The sequence below is a fragment of the Talpa occidentalis genome, unplaced genomic scaffold (assembly GCF_014898055.3).
Source record: "Talpa occidentalis isolate TD23 unplaced genomic scaffold, MPIMG_talOcc4v2.1 talOcc4.7, whole genome shotgun sequence".
Taxonomy (NCBI): Eukaryota; Metazoa; Chordata; class Mammalia; order Eulipotyphla; family Talpidae; genus Talpa; species Talpa occidentalis.
The window spans coordinates 55903956-55924719 of record NW_023605083.1 but is presented as its reverse complement, the minus strand read 5'-3'; the positions used below and the strand labels follow the sequence as shown (position 1 = coordinate 55924719).

General features: G+C 41.8%; 1 protein-coding gene across 4 annotated transcripts; it reads left to right on the top strand.

Moving 5' to 3' along the window:
• The first annotated feature begins 158 nt into the window (after window positions 1–158).
• Window positions 159–17614, top strand: BAAT (bile acid-CoA:amino acid N-acyltransferase). 4 transcript variants are annotated; one of them, XM_037494409.2, is made up of 5 exons: window positions 159–253; window positions 8291–8607; window positions 11186–11680; window positions 11910–12112; window positions 15704–17614. In XM_037494409.2, exons 2-5 carry the CDS (start codon window positions 8466–8468, stop codon window positions 16292–16294), a joined length of 1431 nt encoding a protein of 476 aa, XP_037350306.1. In that variant the 5' UTR covers window positions 159–253; window positions 8291–8465; the 3' UTR covers window positions 16295–17614. The 4 variants fall into 4 exon arrangements, with proteins under 4 accessions (XP_037350306.1, XP_037350307.1, XP_037350309.1 ...); XM_037494410.2 differs by having other exon boundaries at window positions 160–253; window positions 11189–11680; XM_037494412.2 differs by lacking the exon at window positions 8291–8607 and having other exon boundaries at window positions 160–253; window positions 11189–11680.
• The last annotated feature ends 3150 nt before the right edge of the window (window positions 17615–20764 follow it).

Genomic DNA, 20764 nt, shown 5'->3' with positions numbered 1-20764 from the left:
GGGGAAAGAGGTTCTGAACAAATTACACAAACAGCTTTTATGAACTCCACCCCCACCCTGGACCAAAGAGATGCAAGAGACCAAGGACTACAAATTCCATATTTGTCATCTCCACTGAAGGGAGGATTGCTGGGAACTTAGGGTGGAGTTAAGCAGTGAGGCTTGATCTATATCAGACATGTGGGCCTTGGGGGAGCTTGGATTTTTTTGCTGGCTTCCAGCTTACTGTTGGCGTTCCAGCTCAGCGGAACTGGTAGGACTCATTCACCAATTTATCTATCTTTCTCCCTGAGTTACTCATTTCTTCATTTCCCCTTTTAGTAAATAAACTAGCTTTATTTTCTTATTACCCCTTTTGTGTGTACCTGCAGTTGAGTCTCATTACAAGTCACTTTTAAGTGCATGGGTGAATACAGTCAGGTCAACAACCCATTTCAAGTTGGGGTTGCCCTGTAATAACACTGATAGATTGTTAACAATCAGGCTCAAATCCAAATCTTTCAGGTTTCAGAGACCAATGGTTTCCTAACTATGCTTACTGCCTGCAAGAGACATAAAATTTAGAAAAACATGGTCTCTTCCCTTTAGGAATTTACAACCTGGAAGCACAGTCCACAATCTGTAGGTTAACTCATTTGTACGTTTTGACAATGACCATTTGTTACAAACACATCTCCAGGAAGGCAGGTGCCCTTTTCCCTGCCTTTTCATTGATAAGAGGTAAAGAGATTTGTTCATCTCCCCTTTTATGCTACATCCTGAGACACCCTTACAAATGGAGATTTTCCTTTATGTGTGGAAATGTCTTTAAGAAAAAAGCAACTTCCACCCAGCTTTCAGAGTCCCCCCTATATCTGCTGTTTCCCAAAAACCACCAGCCTAAAAGAATCCTTATGACAAAGAGTGATATTTTCAGGTGGTAAATGTTTCTTCCCCGTACTGCAGAAAGGAGAGCTGCCTAAGGTAGAGTAGGAGATCGAGAAGGAAATAAAGCAAAGAGAGTAGATCTGGGAGTTGAGAGTAGTCACCGAAAACAGCTTAAGAAATGACAGGTAGCTTCACCAATACATGGAATGTAGAAAAACTAGACAAAGGGGCAGACCAAACCAAACCAAAGACAAACCTAGAAATCCGACTGTAAAACTGAGGCTACCATGTGGGAGGAGGAGGATAGAGTGCAAAGTGGGGGGGGGTGGTCTATGGTGGAGGAAAATGGGTGTCTTGGTGGTGGATGGGCTGTGGTGACATCCATCTGAAGAGGTGTGACCCTATACCTCTGAATCATACAGGCTACAAATATATGTTCCCTTAATTTAAAAAAGAAGAAAATGCAAATCAATTTAGAGAGTGACAAAAATTGAAAGCCTAATATAAAGTGGAGGCATGTCTTCATCATTGCAAGTTTAAATCCAAGCCTGCGTTAAGATCTGAGGCATGGAGTTCTTCCAGAAGCAGACTAACGTTTGCAGAGTAGTTTCTCACATTATTTCATGACTGATAATGCAATATTAACTGTTCAAGGAAGTCTTTCTAAAACAAGGAACAGATTTTAATTAACACTATCAGATTTCTAATAAGTAGAAATTAAAAAAAAAAGAAAAAGGAAGCAGCTTAGAAGCCTGCCCTATGTGATGAAATGTGACACCTTCTTATGAAACTTCTGGAGAGCACTCCAGCTGCCTAGGGCTCTACCAGACTCCTGGCAACACACTGGTAGCCCTGTCACTGGGGAGTTAAAACCAAGGAGCAGCTGGCCGATTCTGTGGGGACAATTTCAATTTTGAAAGATAGGGTGGAGTGTTTTGAAGATATAAATTATTGAGCAACAGGCAAGAGTCCAGTGCTTCTAAGTTGATTCTGCAAGTCCTCCCTCCTGAGGCTGCTTCCTGCAGCACAATTCAGGTGAGTGGGGAGCCAGGGCTGTCACTGCCTAGTCAACAAGGATTACTTTCTGATTTCAACTCACAGGGCACCTGGGAAGGCTGTTTTCACTTTCCTGTGTTTCTCTCTTCTCAGCCGGCAGCACAGTTCTGTGAGGGAACCAACAATCACCATCTTGAGTGGTTTTACTGCTCAGAAACACAGATTTATGTTAGCTGTATCAACCTAACCACGAGATTGACCAGACACTATTTTGGAAGCAAAATGTATACTTTGCTGCAAAAATTAGGGTCCTATTAATGTAAACTTATAAAGAGAATTGAATTACTTGGGAGGAGAAGGAGAAAATACTCCTGTGAGGAAAGATGAGAGACAGGCTCCTAAGGGGTATGGAATTTCTATTTCTGGATTTGTAATTTTTTTTAAAGATTGATTTATTTATGCACACAAGAGCTGGGGTACAGGCCAGAGGTGTCGGGGGCAAGGTGTGGGGGTGAGAGGCTTCACCAGAGACAGAGTAGGGAGCAGAACAGGCGGGTAATTTTAATTTACGTGAGTGACCTGTAGTTAATTTTTGTTTGCCTCCTGCTTTGCTGGCATGTCAGTTCTTGACTGTTCCCCCTCACAAGGCAAGGTCACTCATTGGCAATGGCTTGATACCTGTGACCCTGAAACTCTGAGGGCTAGAACCGGATCAACATGGCTTTGAGCTTTCAGATTATGTTAGTATTTCATATATTTGAGGAATTCTTGCCTCAGGGATGATGCATGTGGGCAGCTGAATTCTTATTTCTTGCTTTGTCACTGTTTTGCACACTTGGTTTCTCAATGCTGTGTGGTATCAGAGTCTCTCTTCAGCTGTAAGGATGTGAGAAAATCTGGAAATTTGATTCCATTAGATTTTGAAGAGTCCATTTCCTGAAGCAGTCTACAAAAATTCAATTTGGCTTTTGTTCTTCAGATCTAAGAAATTTCTATCTCTCTGTCTCTCATTCTTTGCTCTTTCACATATCATTTACTCTCTTTATACCTTAATTCTTCAAACACTTACTGAACAATCACTAATGCCAGGTACTAGTGTAGGGATTGAGGATTAGAGTGTTGAGCAAGGTATATAACTCCTGCCCTAAGGAAGAAGTTACAATCTACAATCTAGAGCTGCCCTACTAATATTCTGTGATGATGAAAATGTTCTGTACTTAAATTGTCCAACACAATAGCAAAATATGGATACTGTAACTTAGGATCTAAGACATAGACACTAACAGCCTCCCACCCTCCTCTTCATGTAGAGTGATGCTCACAAACCATCAGTGGTGTCCTCTGTCCTGTATTCAAAGCTGTGAATGGACTCAACCAGTCGACATCGTCTTTTTATGCACTGCCCTTTGGGGATGAAAAGCCTATAAAGAAATCACTATTAGGATTGCTTAGTCACTATCCATCACTGAGCATACAAGCATCACATGACTCTTGAAGTTCATACTTGTTGAACTCTTATGAAAACTTTAGTGACATTTTGCAGAACCTAGGCTCCTCAGATTTCCACTTAAGAATCTCTAGCATAGAGGTTTTCTTGTGTTGATGTGTGTGTGTGTGTGTGTGTGTGTTTTAATCTAAGACTTTTCTTGTCTCTATCGAATATGTAAAGGGGTGTTGTATGTAAGAAGCAGATGGCACCTAGGCCTGATTAGTTGAAGTATGTCAGGCTTGTAAACATTTTTTGAAAAAAAAGATCTGTTGAACTTTGCCTTAGATACCTACAAAACTCCATGAGGGCACACCTGCCTTTATCAACATGTGAAAACATGTCTTAACCCACTTTCCAAGGGCAATGACTATAGGATCACTAATCATATTGGTCTTTTTTAGACTTGTTTGGTTGGGAAAACTGATACGCCATTCCCAAGCACACACAGTTGACTGATTAGATGGTCTCTCTGTCTCTTTGTCTCTCTTTCCTCCCTCCCACTCTGTTTCATTTATTTGTGCATGTCAAAATCATATCAACTATAAACTAATCTTTTGTATATACTTTGGTGTAAATGGCAAAAATCCAATTATTGAATAAAAATGACCATGACAAAGAATTTCTGATAAATCGGAATCAACAAATTAACACATTTAATAGGAGCACCAGAAAAGTGAGGAGCTAAAAATATCAAGAATACATTAGTCAGCTGAGTGCTGAGACCCAAAGCAAAATTTAAGTCTAAGACAGATTCTCTCAAAGACTCTAGCCTTCAGGAACCTACTATATCATATCTCTTACTCCTTACACTTACAACCCCTGACTTTGTAGATGAGCTACCTTTTCTTCAGGAGTTTCTCAGGATAAGAACAATCACATTTCTCTGTCCGTGCTGCCTCAAACTCCCACACTCTATCCAAGACTGGTTTTTTGTTATTATCTGGATCCAGCTTCTGAATTTTATAGATTGAGTCACTGTGAAGAGTCCAGGGCAAGGATGAAGGTGAAGCAAGAGAGGTTCCAAGGATGCAAAATTTCAGGAGGGCTTCAAGGTTTGGCCACATAGTAAATTTTGCCACGTAGGTATTTTCTTGCCTCAGCTTTAGTCTCGACTCTGACAGGGCATCTCTGGGCCCCACATCTAAACTGGAGGGAGGAGAACATTCCTGGCACATCCTGGATCCGGTCTCCAGCCTTGATCCAATCAGCTATGGTCCCAGGGTTGAGGTCACATGGAATAAATGTTGCTGAGTACCCATTTGAGGGTTTAGGGGGCAGTTCTCAGATAAAGAGGGACCATGACTTGGGAAGAATCCCCTGTGTTTTCTGTTACAAAAAACACTCTGCAAATACAATTATTTTTTTTTTACATTTTGGTTCTATTTTTGTTATGAATGTCATGACATTTCAACAGGATTGCTAAAGTTTAGCACATACAGTTTAACATTTAGGGGTTTGCAGTCCTCTTGGGGGATAAGACCAGATGCAGCATGCATGTAGAGAGTGATTATGATAAGCAAATTAAATTAACTCGACTTGGAAATAGAGTCTGTGTTAAATCAATGCATTATATAGAATAATAATAAGAGTTGGGAAAAATTTATTAAATAGGGGGAATCAACCATTGCTTCTTGATGACCTCTTATTTGGGGGAAAAGGAAATAGACAAAGTTTTATAGAAGGATCAGATCTGTAATTCCTGTGGAACACTGAAATACCTCTGTTAAGAACTTCCCAGAAGCGAGGAGAAACACTTAAAATCATTCTACTTATTCAAAATTATTCTGCTGCCCATGAGTTCAGGTTTACATAAAATGGTCAGTAAAAATGGCTATTGCTGCAGGATCAAGTGGATATGTTTTCTTTGTAGAAAATCACATTTTTTGGGCCTCCCTGGTGGCACAGCGGTTGAGCACTGGGCTGTGAAGCTGCCCGCAGCCTCTGCTGCACCGGTTTCATCCCCGGTGACCGGGCGAGGGCCCCACATGGCGTGCAGACCTCTCCTGCCGCCCGCTGCTCCCCTCAGCAGTGTATTTCGTCGGTCTGCCTGTTCTGTTCCCCGCTCTGGCTCTAGTGAATTCTCTCACCCTCCCGTACTTCTGACTGTACTCAGTGCTTGTATAAATAAATAAATTAAAAAAAATTGCATATTTTTAGGTGCAAAAAGACATTTTCCCTTTGATGAACTCCTACCTGCACTGACCCCTTGCTGTAGTGAAGAATTAGACATCAAGAGCCCTCTCTGCCCTCACACTGACAAAGTCAGATCATTTCCTCCCAAAGTTTTTCTGCTCCCAGATCTAAACCCTAAAGCTTTATTTTGCATTTCCATAAAATAAAATTTAGGATCCCTTAAAGAATCAAAAAATTTGCGAAGACACCTAACAGTGGTGCATGGCTATGTCAATGTCTCATTTTTTTACAACTAAATTTTGGAAAGGCCTCAATTTTTTGGTTTGGTTTTCAGAATTAATTAAATTAAATTAATTTTATTTTATTTATATATTTATATATTGTCCCAAATCATTTTTTATTGAGGTAATGTTGGTTTATCACACTATTTGCTTTAGGGTTCACAGGCCCAAACCTCACTAATTCAGGGCCAAACTTACAACCCTCCAGCTGCTTGTCTTTTCACACAGCCACATTTTCATTGACCAATGCCTCTGATTCTAGTTCGTATGATCTGACCTTTTTTTTTTTTACTTTACCACTCTGTAAAGTTTACATGAAAACAGTCTCAAATCCTTTATGGAACAAGCAACAGATGGAAGAAGAGAAGGAAGAAGAAAAAGAAAGAAGGAAACAGGGAGGAAAGAAGGAACTATCCCAATTTTTTTCCATAATGCAAGCACACAAAATAACTGATCAGATATATATTTACTATAAACAACATTTTGATATTCATCCCTCCACTGGAAAGGCTTGAAAGCTGAGACAAGATTGTGAAATTTTATTTTCTTTTGAACATATAATGGGAAACTGAAAAAGCTGGAGGTCTTACAATGGCAGGAAGGGATTAGAGAATTAAAAAAACAAAACACCATAAACTATTTCTTGTTCATGTAATTGTGCACCAGATGGGTATGGGGCTGAAAGCAGCATAGACCTTCCTGTAAGCCCTTTAGCATTTCTAACTTCTTGAATCCTAACAAACACCCTATGAAATCGCTCACTTGAGTATTATCTCAGCTGAGGAATTCAATCTCAGCTTATTCAACACTGAGATTTACTACAGTGTTATAATGGATAGGACAGGAGGCTGTGGTGTCAGATGGACTGGATTTTCCAATTCTTCTGTTAATTCTTTGTGAGACTTGGAGCATGTCACTTTGTTATAGCAGAATTCCATTAGGGAAGCAGGCATCACTCAGAGAGGAGGAGGGAAGGTGTTTATTTATGCCTGAAGGCTTTACACCTGTGGGGCCCAGCGATCTCTCCCCAATGTCTGAGCCTTGAGCAACTAGGTTACAGAATATTTAAAGCAAGGGGTACAGTCATCTGGAAATGCATGAATCAGGGTGTGTGTGTGGCCTTGAGGGTGATTACTGCTGTTCCCTGAAACTTTCAGTCTACAGACTATGTCCCAACTTCAGCTAATCAACAAGTCAGCCTGACATTTTCCACTTCATTTCCCTCCTTTTAATTTTTATCCCACCATATCTACGGTGGCACAGATCTCTGGGTGCAGCCTTCAAAGGCAGTTTTTGAGGGTTCCATGTGTGCAAGAGAAATTAGTTGCCAGACATTGTCCAATGTACTGTTTTTGTTTAGTCCTCCACACTTTTGACCTCACCTCTAGAGTATGTTTTGGTTAGCACTTTTTAGAACTTACTGTCTTCATCTTACCAACCTCATTAACTCTCCCGAAGTCCCTGCCTGTACTGTCCCTGAGCTGCCTAATTAACCCTAACTTGCCTTGGGACTCATTTCTCCCTCTATGGATGGAGCCCCTAACTGCTGGTAAGACAAAAGGCGTCGATCTGATCAGTAACTGCTTCCTGCTGAAAATGGGCAACAGGGGTTGGGGGTGGGGGGTGGAGGGTGGGAGGGAGAAGAAGTCAGGGCTCCAGTGCAGGGCAAAGAGCTAAGGGACCTTGGAAGAAGAACGGTGGAAGTGTCATACCAGGCTTCATCTGAAGGACTGCTGGACTTGGAGTCTGCTGGACTTTAGGCAAGAGGGGATGATTTGGAGGAGAGAGTTGAGGATGCAAGTCTAGAACAATAGGATAATAAAGAAAATTAGTGAGGGAACAAGAAATGGGAGCAACCAGGACAGAAGCTGGTTCCCTATAGAGGCAAAGATAGATTGTAGCCAGCTATGTTTTTGTCCTACCTGTCTTTTAAGGTCATCTATAAAAAAGTAAAGTAAAATTGTTTAAAATATATATATATATTTTTTTAAAAGATTTATTTATTTATACAAGAACTAGGGTACAGGCCAGAGGCGCGGGAGGGTGAGAGGATTCACCAGAGTGGGGAGCAGAACAGGCAGACGGACCAAAACCACTGCTGAGGAGAGCAGCGGGTGCGACAGGAGAGGTCTGTGGCCACCATGTGGGAATCTCCCTGGCCGGTCAGGACTCGACCGGCACTGCAGAGGCAGCGGACAGTTTCGCAGCGCTGTGCTCAATCCTCTGCGCCACTAGGGAGGTCCTATAATACAGATTTTTTTAAAAAATACTTTCAGGTTTTCTTTTACCTCACTAGAAGTGTTAATCTAAAAAAAGCAATTGTTTTATTGAAGAGGGCATAAACTCCCCCAGCCTTGGTCATGAGCAAGGTAGCAGTGTTGTAAAGTGTCCTGGCTCAGGCTAATCATCAATACTAGGGAGGGAGATAGTTGAGGACTAGGCCAGTCTAAAGAATTGGAGCAAGGCAGAGTAAGTGGCCCCTTATTCACCAAGAAGTTCATTTTTTTTTGTCTGCTACTTTTAGGATCACCCAAGGCTTGTCTCACCTCTGGGCTGCTTCAGAAAACGTCTTCTCCTGTATCTGGTTCTTCATAGTCAGAGGCAGCTGACAGTCAAGTCTCTTCTCCCATCTTGGCCTGTGGTTTGGGCTGACCCCCCTCTCACTCAGAGAGTGGAACAGTCTCTTTCCAGTGCCCTGCATGATGGCACTGAGGCCATGGCCCTGGGGGCGGCTTCTTCAGACACTCGTGGCTGAGGTGCCCCAGTTCCTGGCAGTGGAATCAGGCTGGCAGCCCATGAACAGTTTGAGGTCCCAAATACCTGGGATGCACGGGGCCTCAGGTGAGTTTGAGGTGGCAGGGTACCAGCAATGGCAACTGCCATATACTGGGCCCTTGTCCCTCTACCTTTTTTTTTTGTAGCCTGTCTCCTTCCTTTCAATGTAGGCCTTCAAGGCCATGTTTACAGTTCGTAGTAAGTTATTGAATCACAAATTTTTTTTTTAAAGATTTCTCTCTCTACTCTTTTTTTTTTTTTTTTTTTTTTTTTTGCTTTCTTAACATTATTTTTGCTCCCTCTTTCAGACCTTTAACACTTTTTTTTTTAAACTTTACTTTCAGGACCTTTAAAATATCCATTTTCAATACATTTTTTAAAACATACACTTTATTACATTTATTCCATCCTCTGTTTCGTAAGACATTGTAATAGCTGTTATACTATTATCTCTTTGGATTAGATGACTTAGATGTGTAAACACACACTTTAAAAAGAAAATAATTTTCTTTTAATTTTTTTTTTAAGATTTATTTATTTTTTAAATACAAGAACTGGAGTACAGGCCAAGGCATGCCATGGTAGGGTGAGAGCATTCACCAGAGGCAGAGTGGGGAGCAGAACAGGCAGACTACAGAAACACACTGCTGAGGGGAGCAGCAGGTGCGACAGGAGAGGTCTGCTTCGGCATGTGAGATACTCGCCGGTTGGCCGGGATGGAACCCGCACTGCAGAGGCTGTGGACAGCTTCACAGAGCGGCGCTCAACCCTTGTGCCACCAGGGAGGCCCTTAATATTTTTTAATACACTTTTATATTAAGAAGGTTTTCAATCAGAAGTTAAAATCCATATATATATATATGGGATAAGTGCCCAGTTTTAACCATTACCAAAAACCTAGGGCCCAAGACCAAAACAATTTTAAAGACTTTCTTAGATAAGAAAATATTTTTGAGTTTGTATTTCTAAGAATAGATCCCTTGACTTTACATGTTTTTGTTCTATTTTACTGAGGTCAAGCATATTTTTAAGGCAAACAACACATTTTTCCCCTTAGGGATTAAGAAACTAAACTTTTACAGGTCCAATAGGCAATTTAGGAGTTTTTTACTCAAACTTAAGCATTCTGTATAGCTGGCTAGCAAACCCAAAGTAACTCAGCAGCTTTTACCTTAAATAGTCTAAACTTCAAGATTAGAAAAACACAGGGAAATAGACTTTTTGAAATGGATCAGAACAGTGTCTTAAGATGGACAAAAGAAGAGTCCAGTTTCCTTTTGAAAGGTAGCTGGAAGGCAGCAGAGACACATCAATATGTCTCAGCACTGGCACAAAGTTCCAGGCAGCTGCTTGTACCAACAAGAGGCAGCCCCCCAACACCAGCCAGCTGCAGTGGGTCCCTGACTTTAGTTCCCAGCATTTAATCTCTTGCCTTGGTCATGGCAAAAGAGGTTTAGCTGGAGAAGGGTGTTACAGCTGAGGATGCTGTTTATGGGCCAGATTTTTGTAATCAAGGACTGTAGGTTTACTCTGAGTCCCTGCCATTGTGTTCAGTGTTGTGACAAGGGAGGGGAGACACACAAAGGCGCTTGTCTGGCGCATCCCTCAGGAGACTTTCGGCGCATCTTATCTGTGCTGAGTCTGTACAACCCCCAGGCTAGGCTGTTCCATGAGTGGGCCAGTCACTGTTATGCTGTATGACGTCGCCAGGGAACCGTAGTTTCAAGTCTCTGGAGCCAGAGGCATGGAGATTTCACACACACACACTCACACACACACACCCCACACACACACACCCACCCCCCCCCCATCAAAACAGTCAGTCTTTCAGAAGTTATTACATTTCCCACCTGCAGGGGTTTCTAACTGGCTCCAAAATTGGGCTCTGGGAGGTGATTAGGCTCCCCTTCCATCTGTTAGGATGGATCTACCTCGGGCTGGGCTCCCGGGGGTTCTTACCATGTTCTGAGGTCTCTGGCACTTCTGTCCACCTCTCCCCAGAGTCCGGTTGGGGTGCAGCAGCAGTGACAGGCTGATTCCCACCCTAGGAAGGAGGACCGTTAAACAAGATGGGAGGCGCCACCTCATTCTCTTCAGGGAGAGTAACCAGTCATTGCCCTATCTCCAGGCCGGTGGCACAATGGGCCAGCACAGCCAGCTTTCCGGTCAGGGAACCAAAAATGTCAGGGCAGAATTCCATCAGGGAAGCAGGCATTGCTCAGAGAGGAGGAGGGAAGCTCTTTATTTATGCCAGTGGGCTTTACACCTGTGGGCCCTGAGGCGATCTTTCTTCTAAATCTGAGCCCTGAGCCACTAGGTTACAGAGTATTTAAAGCAAGGGGTACCGCCATCTGGAAATGCATGAATCAGGGTGTGTGTGTGCCCTTCAGGGTGATTACCGGCTGTTCCCTGAAACTTTCAGTCTACAGACCATGTCCCAATTTCAGCTAATCAACATTTTCCACTTCAAAGTAACCTTTTTCCTTACATATAAAATGAGAATAATGAGTATTTTTTGCACATCTTCTCCCTCCTCCAAATGTTCTACAGATTTTGCAGTGTCTCCTCAAGTCAATGTGGCTAAACCTCACATGAACTTTTCCTTTGGAAACTAAGTCTAACTTAAAGTCTCCTGTTTCACAAGCAGGGCAGGAAACACCACTTGGCCCGTTGCCAATGTCGCGGCTGACAGTCACCCCAGAAAGTGCCCTCATCGATGAGCCAGTGCACATCCGAGCAACAGGCTTGCCCCCATCAGAGTTGGTGACCCTCAAGGCCTCTCTGACAGATGAGAAGGGGAATCTGTTTCATAGCAGAGCCTTTTACAGGACAAACAAGGCTGGTGAGCTGGACCTGAAACAGGATGCTGCAGTTGGAGGCGATTATGTGGGGGTTGAACCAATGGGACTTTTCTGGTCTCTAAAGCCTAAGAAGGCTTTCAAGAGGCTGCTTAAGAAGGATGTGATGAACAGTCCCTATAGGGTCACTCTGGACCTCTATGACACATTTTCCCTCAAAGAATCAGCCACTGAGAAGCCTAAGGCCAGCCAGACAGTGCAGCGCTGGTTCTCAGCCCCTGGGTTGCAGCGGGTGCCGATACGAGTAGGGCGCGTGCGAGGAGCCCTTTTTCTCCCTCCAGGTGAGTTTAATCTTTGGTGGTAGACTACTGTGTGGATGGTAGCAAAATGAAAATAAAGACCATCAGTGAACAAGTGTTTTCTACAACATTTAAAAGCTAACATGCCATTTTGTGTGTGTGAAGGTAGAATTAATTCATTTTGCTTAACCTGTATTTCCATTGTCTCAATTTTCATCGACTCTCATTTCATTCTTCCTGAATCAGATTCTTCTTTCTTTGTTGCTCATAGGGGAAGGCCCTTTTCCAGGAATTATTGATTTGTTTGGGGGCATTGGGGGTCTAGTTGAATTTCGTGCCAGTCTCTTGGCCAGCCGTGGCTTTGCAGCATTGGCATTAGCATATTTTGCCTACGAAGACCTGCCCAGCCACCTGGAAGAAGTGGATCTGGAATATTTTGAGGAAGCTGCCAATTTTCTATTATCACAGCCAAAGGTATTTATAATACTTTAAATTTTACCTTGCAACATTACAGCAAATAAAAAAACACATAAAAATTCATGAGTGTATATTCTCCCTATTTCACCAATCTCTTTAGACTTGATTATAGAACAGTTTATACTTAAAATGGGGAATAATATTTCCCTTGTAGAATTGTTGGGTAGATTAGCAATCAGTCTAGTGATAACTGGCACAAAGAAGGTAATAAATAGCAGGTATGTTCTGAATTTTTTTTTTAAAGATTTATTTATTTATGCAAGCACTGGGTACAGTTAGAAGCATGGGAGGGTGAGAGAATTCACCAGAGCCAGAGCGGGGAACAGAACAGGTAGACTGACGAAATACACTGCTGAGGGGAGCAGCGGGCGAGACAGAAGAGGTCTGCACACCATGTGGGACCCTCGCCGGCGGCCGTAGATCAAACTGGCGCTGCAGAGGCTGTAGGCAGCTTCGCAGCCCAGCGCTCAACCACTGCACCACCAGGGGAGGCCCCAGTTCTGAACTTTTAATGGAAAAAAAAAGTTAAGACATGTTACATTTGAAGAGTTTGTGACTTATCACCAGTGGCTCATAAATGTTTTATCAACCATGGATCTTATGTGATGAATTCTCTAGCTTGATACATTTACAAACTTTGTGGATTATCACTGGATGGGGGGATGCTGGACTAAGTCACACAGAATCCTTCGATAAAGTCCAGTGTCAGAGCTGGTATGGTGCAGAGCAGTGTCATCAGCAAAATGATTTGACTGTACCATCTGATTAGCTGAATTAGCTGTTTAGTTTCAGATCTAAGGACAGAAGTGGCTAAAGTAAGAGTCCAATGCCAGGAGCCAATTTGGGAAAGGAGTCTGCAAAGGAAGTGTTATTTTATATCTTTTTGTGTAGTATCTCTGTACTGTTGAAAGTGTGGCCCATGGACAGAGAGGCCTCAGCATCACCTGAGACCAGTGGAACACAGGTTCTCGAGCCCCATACCTGAATTTGCATTTGCATTTCAACAAGATTCCCAGGTGATCCACATTGAGAAGGACAGAAACAATATATTTCAGAACCCAGCTTTTTCCTGGGAGTTAAATGTCAGATGAGTTATGGTTTAGTTCTTTTGAGCTCCCAAAGTACTGATATTATGGTCATGACTCAAAAAAGAAACATAGAATAGGGGCCTCCCTGGTGGCGCAAGGGTTAAGACGCAACCTATGAAGCTGTCCTCAGCCACTGCAGCACGAGTTAGATTCCCAGCCAGCCAGGGAGCAACCCACATGGCGCAGCAGACCTCTCCTGTCTCACCCACTGCTTCCTTCAGCAGTGTACTTTGGTCAATCTGCCTGTTCTGTTCCCCACTCTGTCTCTGGCGAATCCTCTCACCACCCCCAACCCCACACCCACGTCTCTGGCCCGTACCCAGCTCTTGTATTCATAAATAAATCTTAAAAAAAAAAAAAATGTAGGATAGATATCACTGGGTCAGGAGTCAGAGTTGACATTTTGTTGCATTGGATCATATTAAATTATCATTTTCTAGTTCAAAAATGTTCAAATACCATTTCTTATGGTTCAACTTAACCATGGTAAAACAATCATACCAGCTAACACATATTGACTATTTTCTCGACTCCACAAAATACTTTATAGGCACATTAATGTCATGATAAATTTGTGAAGTACAATGTCATAGTTGTTATTTTTCAGTTATTTTTCTTAATTTTTCAGATTAAGTAGTTATGTCTAACTACATAACCCTCAAGCGACAGAGCCTTTCTGACAATGTCTTTGCTCCAAATTGTTACAACTCCCTGGCTTGTATTTCTCTCTCTCTCTCTCTCTCTGGAGATCCTGACTCTTCTCAAGGAGAGCTGGATATGTTTTCTATGGGAGAATCATGAGGTGTCATTATCAAATGAGTGATGTTTCTAAGCATGTTTGACTTTTTCGAAAGATCGCCTAAAAGGAATTAAATCCCAGATAGAATGTTTTCCATTTAATTTTTTTTTTAATTTCAGAATTAGCCATCTGTGACATTGTCTGAGGAGATAAGGCAATTGCCAACATTCAATTTGGATTTGGATTCAGTAGAAGAGGTTCAAATCCTATCTATGCCCCATGAGTGTTGTAACCTTGAGCAAGACTTTTTTAATTTTTTTGTTTGTTTGTGTTAGAAGTGGGGTACAGGCCAGGGTAGTGGGGGTGGGGGGGGTTTGAGAAGATTTACCAGAGAGAGCAGGGAGCAGAATAGGCAGATGTACTGAAATACACTGCTGAGGGGAGCAGCGGGAGAGACAGGAGAGGTCTGCTGCGCCATATGGATTGCTCCTAGCCGGTTGGGGATCAAACTTGCACCGCAAACTCGGACAGCTTCACAAAGCTGCGTTCAATCCCCTGAGCCACCAGGGAGGCCTGAGCAAGACTTTTAAACGTCTTGAATTTCCATTTTCTTATCAGCAGAACTGAGATAATATGTGTAAATCACTTAGCCTCAGGCCTAACATATAGTGAACTTTCAGAAAATTCACCCTTATTTCTTCCCTTTTCCTTTCCCCACATTCTCAATCAATCTCAAAGTGTTTCAGGTTCTACAATCTTTCTTAATTTATCATACCCACTTCATCCTTTGTGTCACTGTTTTGGTTCTTTCCCTCATCAATACTCATCTGTGATACTGCACTCAGGTGTCAATCCATTTCCTGTTTCTCTCTCATTGCCCCATCCATTCTCCAAACAGATGGTTTCAAGTGCTCATGAACATCGGATTTCCTTGGGGATATCTTATGACATCAGATTCTTGCAATCACTCAGACCTACTGAAGAAGAAACTAGGAAAATTTGACCTCAGAAATCTCTAGTACAAGTTTTTATAGGTGATTGTGATGATTGATAGGTGTTGGTGTTGTAATTGTGGGCAAAAATAACAGACCAACTCACTACGTATTTGCTGTTGTCTGTTCAGAATGCCCTTCCTTTCTTCACCCATCTCTCAACCTTCTTCCCATAACTCAGCCCCCTCAAACCTACAGAATTAGAGTCCTACTATGACCTACCTCTGTTCTTATTGGACTTGGCACTGAAATTCAATTATTTATAGAATCCAGGTCTTTCATCTTTATATTCCCAATGCTTTCAGGATTAGCCACTGGATTAATGGATGTCAAAAACCTTTCTAGTTGTAAAATGCTATTTAATTATGAAGTACACTTCCATAACATTAGAAAGAACTCAGGAAAACTTTTTATCTACGTGGAGAGAATTTGATTTTTTAAAGAAAGCTTACCTGCCTCTCCTCTTGTGATGTAAAACGTTCTTGGTGAATTAGAGTTTTTTTGCACTTAAGAAGTCTGCTTTTGATGAATTTTTATTTCTATTGTTTCCCTTTGTCCCCATAACAATTCTGTAAGGTGGATAATATCATACCTTAAGACAATAAGACTTAGAAGGGATAAGTAGGTAGTGTTCTCAGTCACAGGAGCTGGTAAGGCCTAGTGCCAGGACTCCCACCTGTTCTGTCCATTTTACTTGCCCACTAGCTGGTAAGGACAGCTGATGCCCAGCATAAGGCCTATAATGAGTTCCCTTGCGTTTCTGCTTCAGGTCCAAGGACCAGGAGTCGGAGTGATTGGGGTGAGCAAAGGGGGAGAAATCGCCCTAGGCATGGCCTGCTTCCTGAGACAGGTGGTAGCCACTGTCTGCATCAATGCGCCCACTTGGGTCTCCGACATGCCGCACAGGTACAGAGATCAGGTTTTGTCTTCCTTACCCGTGTTTCCGGAGTTCATACAGATTGATGTCTCTGGTGCTGCAAACTACCGCAACTACCAGATGGCACAGAGCACAGTGAATCTGGAGAACTTGCTTCCTGTTGAAAAGGCCCAAGGTCCGATCCTCTTCCTTGCATCCGAGAGTGATGGATGTCTGGATAGCATAAAATGTGCTGAGCAGGCCATTGAGCGGCTGCACAGTCACGGGAAAAGCAATGGAAGAATGTTGTCGTATCCCGGGGCTGGCCATCTCTTAGAGCCTCCCTATGGACCCCTGTGCTATGCTTCCTGGAACCCCAACTTACCCTTGCCCCTGCTCTGGGGAGGGGACACTGCTCGCCATGCAGCAGCTCAGGAACACTCCTGGGGAGAGATCCTGAAATTCTTCAGGCAACATCTTGTTCAGACCACAAGCAAACTCTGAGGGAGGGCTTAGAATGATGATGGGGTGGGTGATGTAAGCCAAACAACAAAACCGAACAATCCCAATCAATCAACAAACAAACAAAAACCCATAAAACAAAACGAGGATGAGGTGGGGTGGTCTATGGTTTTTTCCTGATTTATATGGATTTAGTCGTCTTGCATCAACTGTAGGTAGTAAAAGAAATCAAAGGACTAGGGCACAGATACACCTGAAATATTTCTGACAATGTGTATATATTTTGAATTCTTGTAAATTGGATCTTAGTTTATATGCACTGTGACTATTTCAAAATTGTGATACTCTTGCAAATTGAATCACCTATTGTTCCCCAGTTAGGAATACCTTGGATCCAGGTAGTTTACCAATGTAGATGAATTCCCTGAAACTTCTGTAACTCGTGAAAATACATTTTCTATTTACACTATTTTGAGTTCAGTTTCTGATATTTGATAAGAACAGTTCCAATACCACCATCAACATTTCCTATGAATTTCTGGTAGATAAACTTTTTTTTCTTTTTGATAGTGATGCTTCTTTGTCTAAAATATATTTCTGGGGCCTCCCCTGGTGGCACAGCGGTTGAGCTCTGGGTTGCGAGGCTGCCCGCAGTCTCTGCAGGGCTGGTTCGATCCCTGGCCAACGGCGAGGGTCCTACAGAAAAAAAAAGAAAAAAAAATCCTTTTTATGATTTTAATCAGGAATGGGATTGAATTTAATTAAGTGACTTTTAGCATTTATTTAAACTAAATGAGTTAATATATTTAAAGCAATCAGAACTGGCAAAGTCCTGTGCCTGGCACATAGAAATTGCTGTATTATTACTTTCACAATGCTTTCCTTCTTCAATCTGTTAAGTGGTAACCTTCATCAATGGACCAATTTTGTTAATTCAGCTTATTTTAATAGATTAACTTCTCATGTTGACTAATTCAGGTTTTAAAATGTCTTTTGGAGCCAAGCGGGTTATTTATACTTTCTCAGAATTTTACCCATAATTTTTCACATACTCCCTTTTACCCATAATTTTTCACATACTCTCTGTTACTTATTTGCACACATTCTCCTTTTCCTGTCTTGCCAGTTATTTTTCTATTTTACTGATCTTTTCTAAGAACAGATTTTGGTTTGTTTATTGGACAGATCTGTTTTTTCTTGGTTCACCAGTTTCTTTAAATCCATTCTTGGGCCTCCCCGGTGGCGCAGCGGTTGAGCGCTGGGTTGCAAAGCTGCCCGCAGCCTCTGCAGCGCCGGTTCGATCCCCGGCTGCTCCCCGGTCACCGGAGGAGGGTCCCACATGGCGCGCAGACCTCTCCTGCCGCCCGCTGCTCCCCTCAGCAGTGTACTTCGGTCTTTCTGCCTGCTCTGCAAACCCGCTCTGGCTCTGGTGAATTCTCTCACCCTCCCGTGCTTCTGACTGTACCCAGTGCTTGTATAAACAAAACAAACAAGTAAATAAATAAATAACATGCCTCTATAAAATAAATCCATTCTTTCTGACATCTTTGTGTTTATCTTTCTGGTTTCTTGATATGCAGTGTTCTAATTTGTTAATTTTTAAATCATTTCTTATTTGTCCTGTCTTGTAAATTAAGAGTAATTTTCCCAAAGTATAAAGGCTCATCCTAAAAATAACTTGCTGATTATAAGCTGGAGTTGGGAGGAATGTCACTTTGCAATGGAGAGGTCAGATCGTCACCACCTCAACCTGCTGACAAAACTTAGCAACTCTAAAAATGGTTAATTTGGCAGAGTGTGCTTTGTGCTGAGATGTAACATGGAATGCTCCTCATGACTTAGAACTACTTTATAACACTATTAAACTTAATCAAACCTTTAGATCAAACTTTCTATTAATTAAAAAAAGACAAGTTAAATGGCACTACCATAGACAAACAAATTCAGATTGTGGGTCATTCTATGACCTGGTCTTTTGCTAGTTTAATTAAGAGTGGAACTGGGCTCTTCATAAGCTAATTAAATTTTTTAAAATGGGAGTTTTTTGTGAGATTTTTCCTTTTCCTTTTGGCATTGGAGTGAATTGGGGGCTTTTCAGAATTAAAAGACACTTAAGAAACATACCAACAAAATATGTGTGGATCTGGTATGAACAAAATAACTAAAAAAAAAAAAATTCTGGGACAATTAGAGAAATTTGAATATGACCTGGATATTAAATGATACTAAGGAATTGTCATTATCTTGCTTAGTGTCATAATGGTATCTTGGTTATGTAAAAATGTCATTAGAGATACTTACTGGTGAACAGTCATGATATCTGGGAATTAAAAATACCATAAAAATATGGCAAAATGTGCACAATTGTCATGCCTAGGTTCTGGGTATAGTGATGTTTGTTGTTAGTTTTTTATGTATATTTGCAATTTTTCATAATCAAGTTAAAAAATAGATATAATCAATACATTTACCTCTGTGCTCCCCAAAGCAAAAGCTTTAACATGCACTGCATCTTTTTCTCCATGACAACTCCCATTAATTGAGGTGATTTTTTTTTTTGTAATCAATGATTATTTAACCTAGCTGTGCTTTAACAGTTTTTCTTCTCACTGTTTCTTATAACCTGTCTTCTTAATTCTTCCATTTGACTATTTTCCAAAGTACAAATTTAAGTATATTAAAGAGTCATATTTAATTGAATCTTAGTACAATGGAAAATGCTTATATTTTGTTGTCATTCTTCAACGATAATTTTTATACATAGAGAATTTGATATTAATGATTATTTTCCCCTAACCTCTTTCTATTTTGGCATCCATTGCTGCAATAAAAAGTTTGATTCTTTTTTCTTTGTGGTTTTTTTTTCCCCTTCTCTGAAGGCCTTTTACAATTTTGACTTTGTTCTTAGTGTTTCTGAAATTTCCTACAGCTATAACTAGGGTGGGTTGACTATTACTGTTTTAATTTATTTGACCTAGTACTATATGGGCAACGCTCTTTCCTGTTAGGGTTTTGCTTCTATTTATCATCTGCTTATACATGAATGGAACTTGCGGTGACTATACTAAAGTAAGTGAAATAAGTCAGAAAATGAAAGACAGTTACTGGATGGCTCTGCTCACGTGTAGAATGTGTAGGGTAACGAAAAATGTCAGGCTTTTCTGCCCTCCCGCCATCAGGAGAGATGATGGATCCTTGCGGTGCTGAATGCATGCCTGATGGCGGGCACCTGGAGTAGGGTGTGGGCATAGGTAGATGGGATTCACCTGGGCTGAGACTGTACTTTTAAGGGCAGCATCACCAGGATGCCAGCGGAGGCCGAGAAGCAAAGAAAGAACGGAAACCGAGAGAAGAAGAGACCCCCAGAAAACGCCGGAGAGCCCAGATAGAGTGAGGATTTGCTGGGGGCAGGGAGGACTGCCAGCCTCCCAGCACCCCTGCCTGCCATATGCCTGGTAAATCCAAATAAAAGACCTGCAAAAGCCACTGAGGACTCTGACTCCTCCTTTACCCGGTCTGCTGGGTCAGAGAACCTGCCCTGTATCCTATTCCTGCCTTTACAAATGCGAATAAAAGGAAATAGACTGGTTAAATACAACAAAAATAATTCCTAGACTGCGAAAAATATGGTGATTACCAAAGGGGAAGAGGCAATGGGTGGGAGGAGAGGGGATTAGGGGTCAATTTGATAGAGATGGCACTGGGATTGTGTGGTGGTGGGTAAGGGATGTATATGTGCATATTGAAGTATGCAACTGTATGCCCCCAATTATAGTTTTGTCAATGAATATAAATCATTAGAATCTGATTTAAAAATTATCTGATCACTTCACCCTTTTCATTTTTTTCCTGCTTTCTCCTTCTGGAATTTCTACTAAGAGGATTTTGGAGCTTCTGAATGTGTCCTCCATGAATATTCAGATTTTCTCATACCTTTATTTCTTCTTATTCCCACCTCCCCATCACTCTTGGGGAAGGTCACAGTTTATTCAACTCACTGATTTGAGCTTCAGCTCTGTCCAATGTCTTTTTTTAAAAAAAGATTTATTTATGCATATAAGAACTGGGGTACAGGCCAGAGGTGTGGGAGGGTGAGGACTCACCAGAGACAGAGTGGGGAACAGAACAGGCAGACTGACTGAAATACACTGCTGAGGGGAGCTGTGGGTGAGACAGGAGAGGTCTGCTGTGCCATGTGGGTTGCTCCCTGGCTGGGGATCGAACTCGTGCTGCAGTGGCTGCGGACAGTTTGATAGGTTGCCTCTTAACCCCTTGCGCCACCAGGGAGGCCCCAACATGCTTTTTAGCTCATGCCTTTTGGGTTCTTTTGATGATCATGATTTTTAATTTCCATGATCTCTAATTGAATCTGTTTCCTTAAAGCCCGTCCTTATGCCCTTATCTTTTCCTCAGCTTCATTGAAATATAATTATCAAATGACATTTCGCAAATTTCTGGTGTATAGTGTGATAATTTGATATGTGTACATATTGTGAAATAATTACCACAATA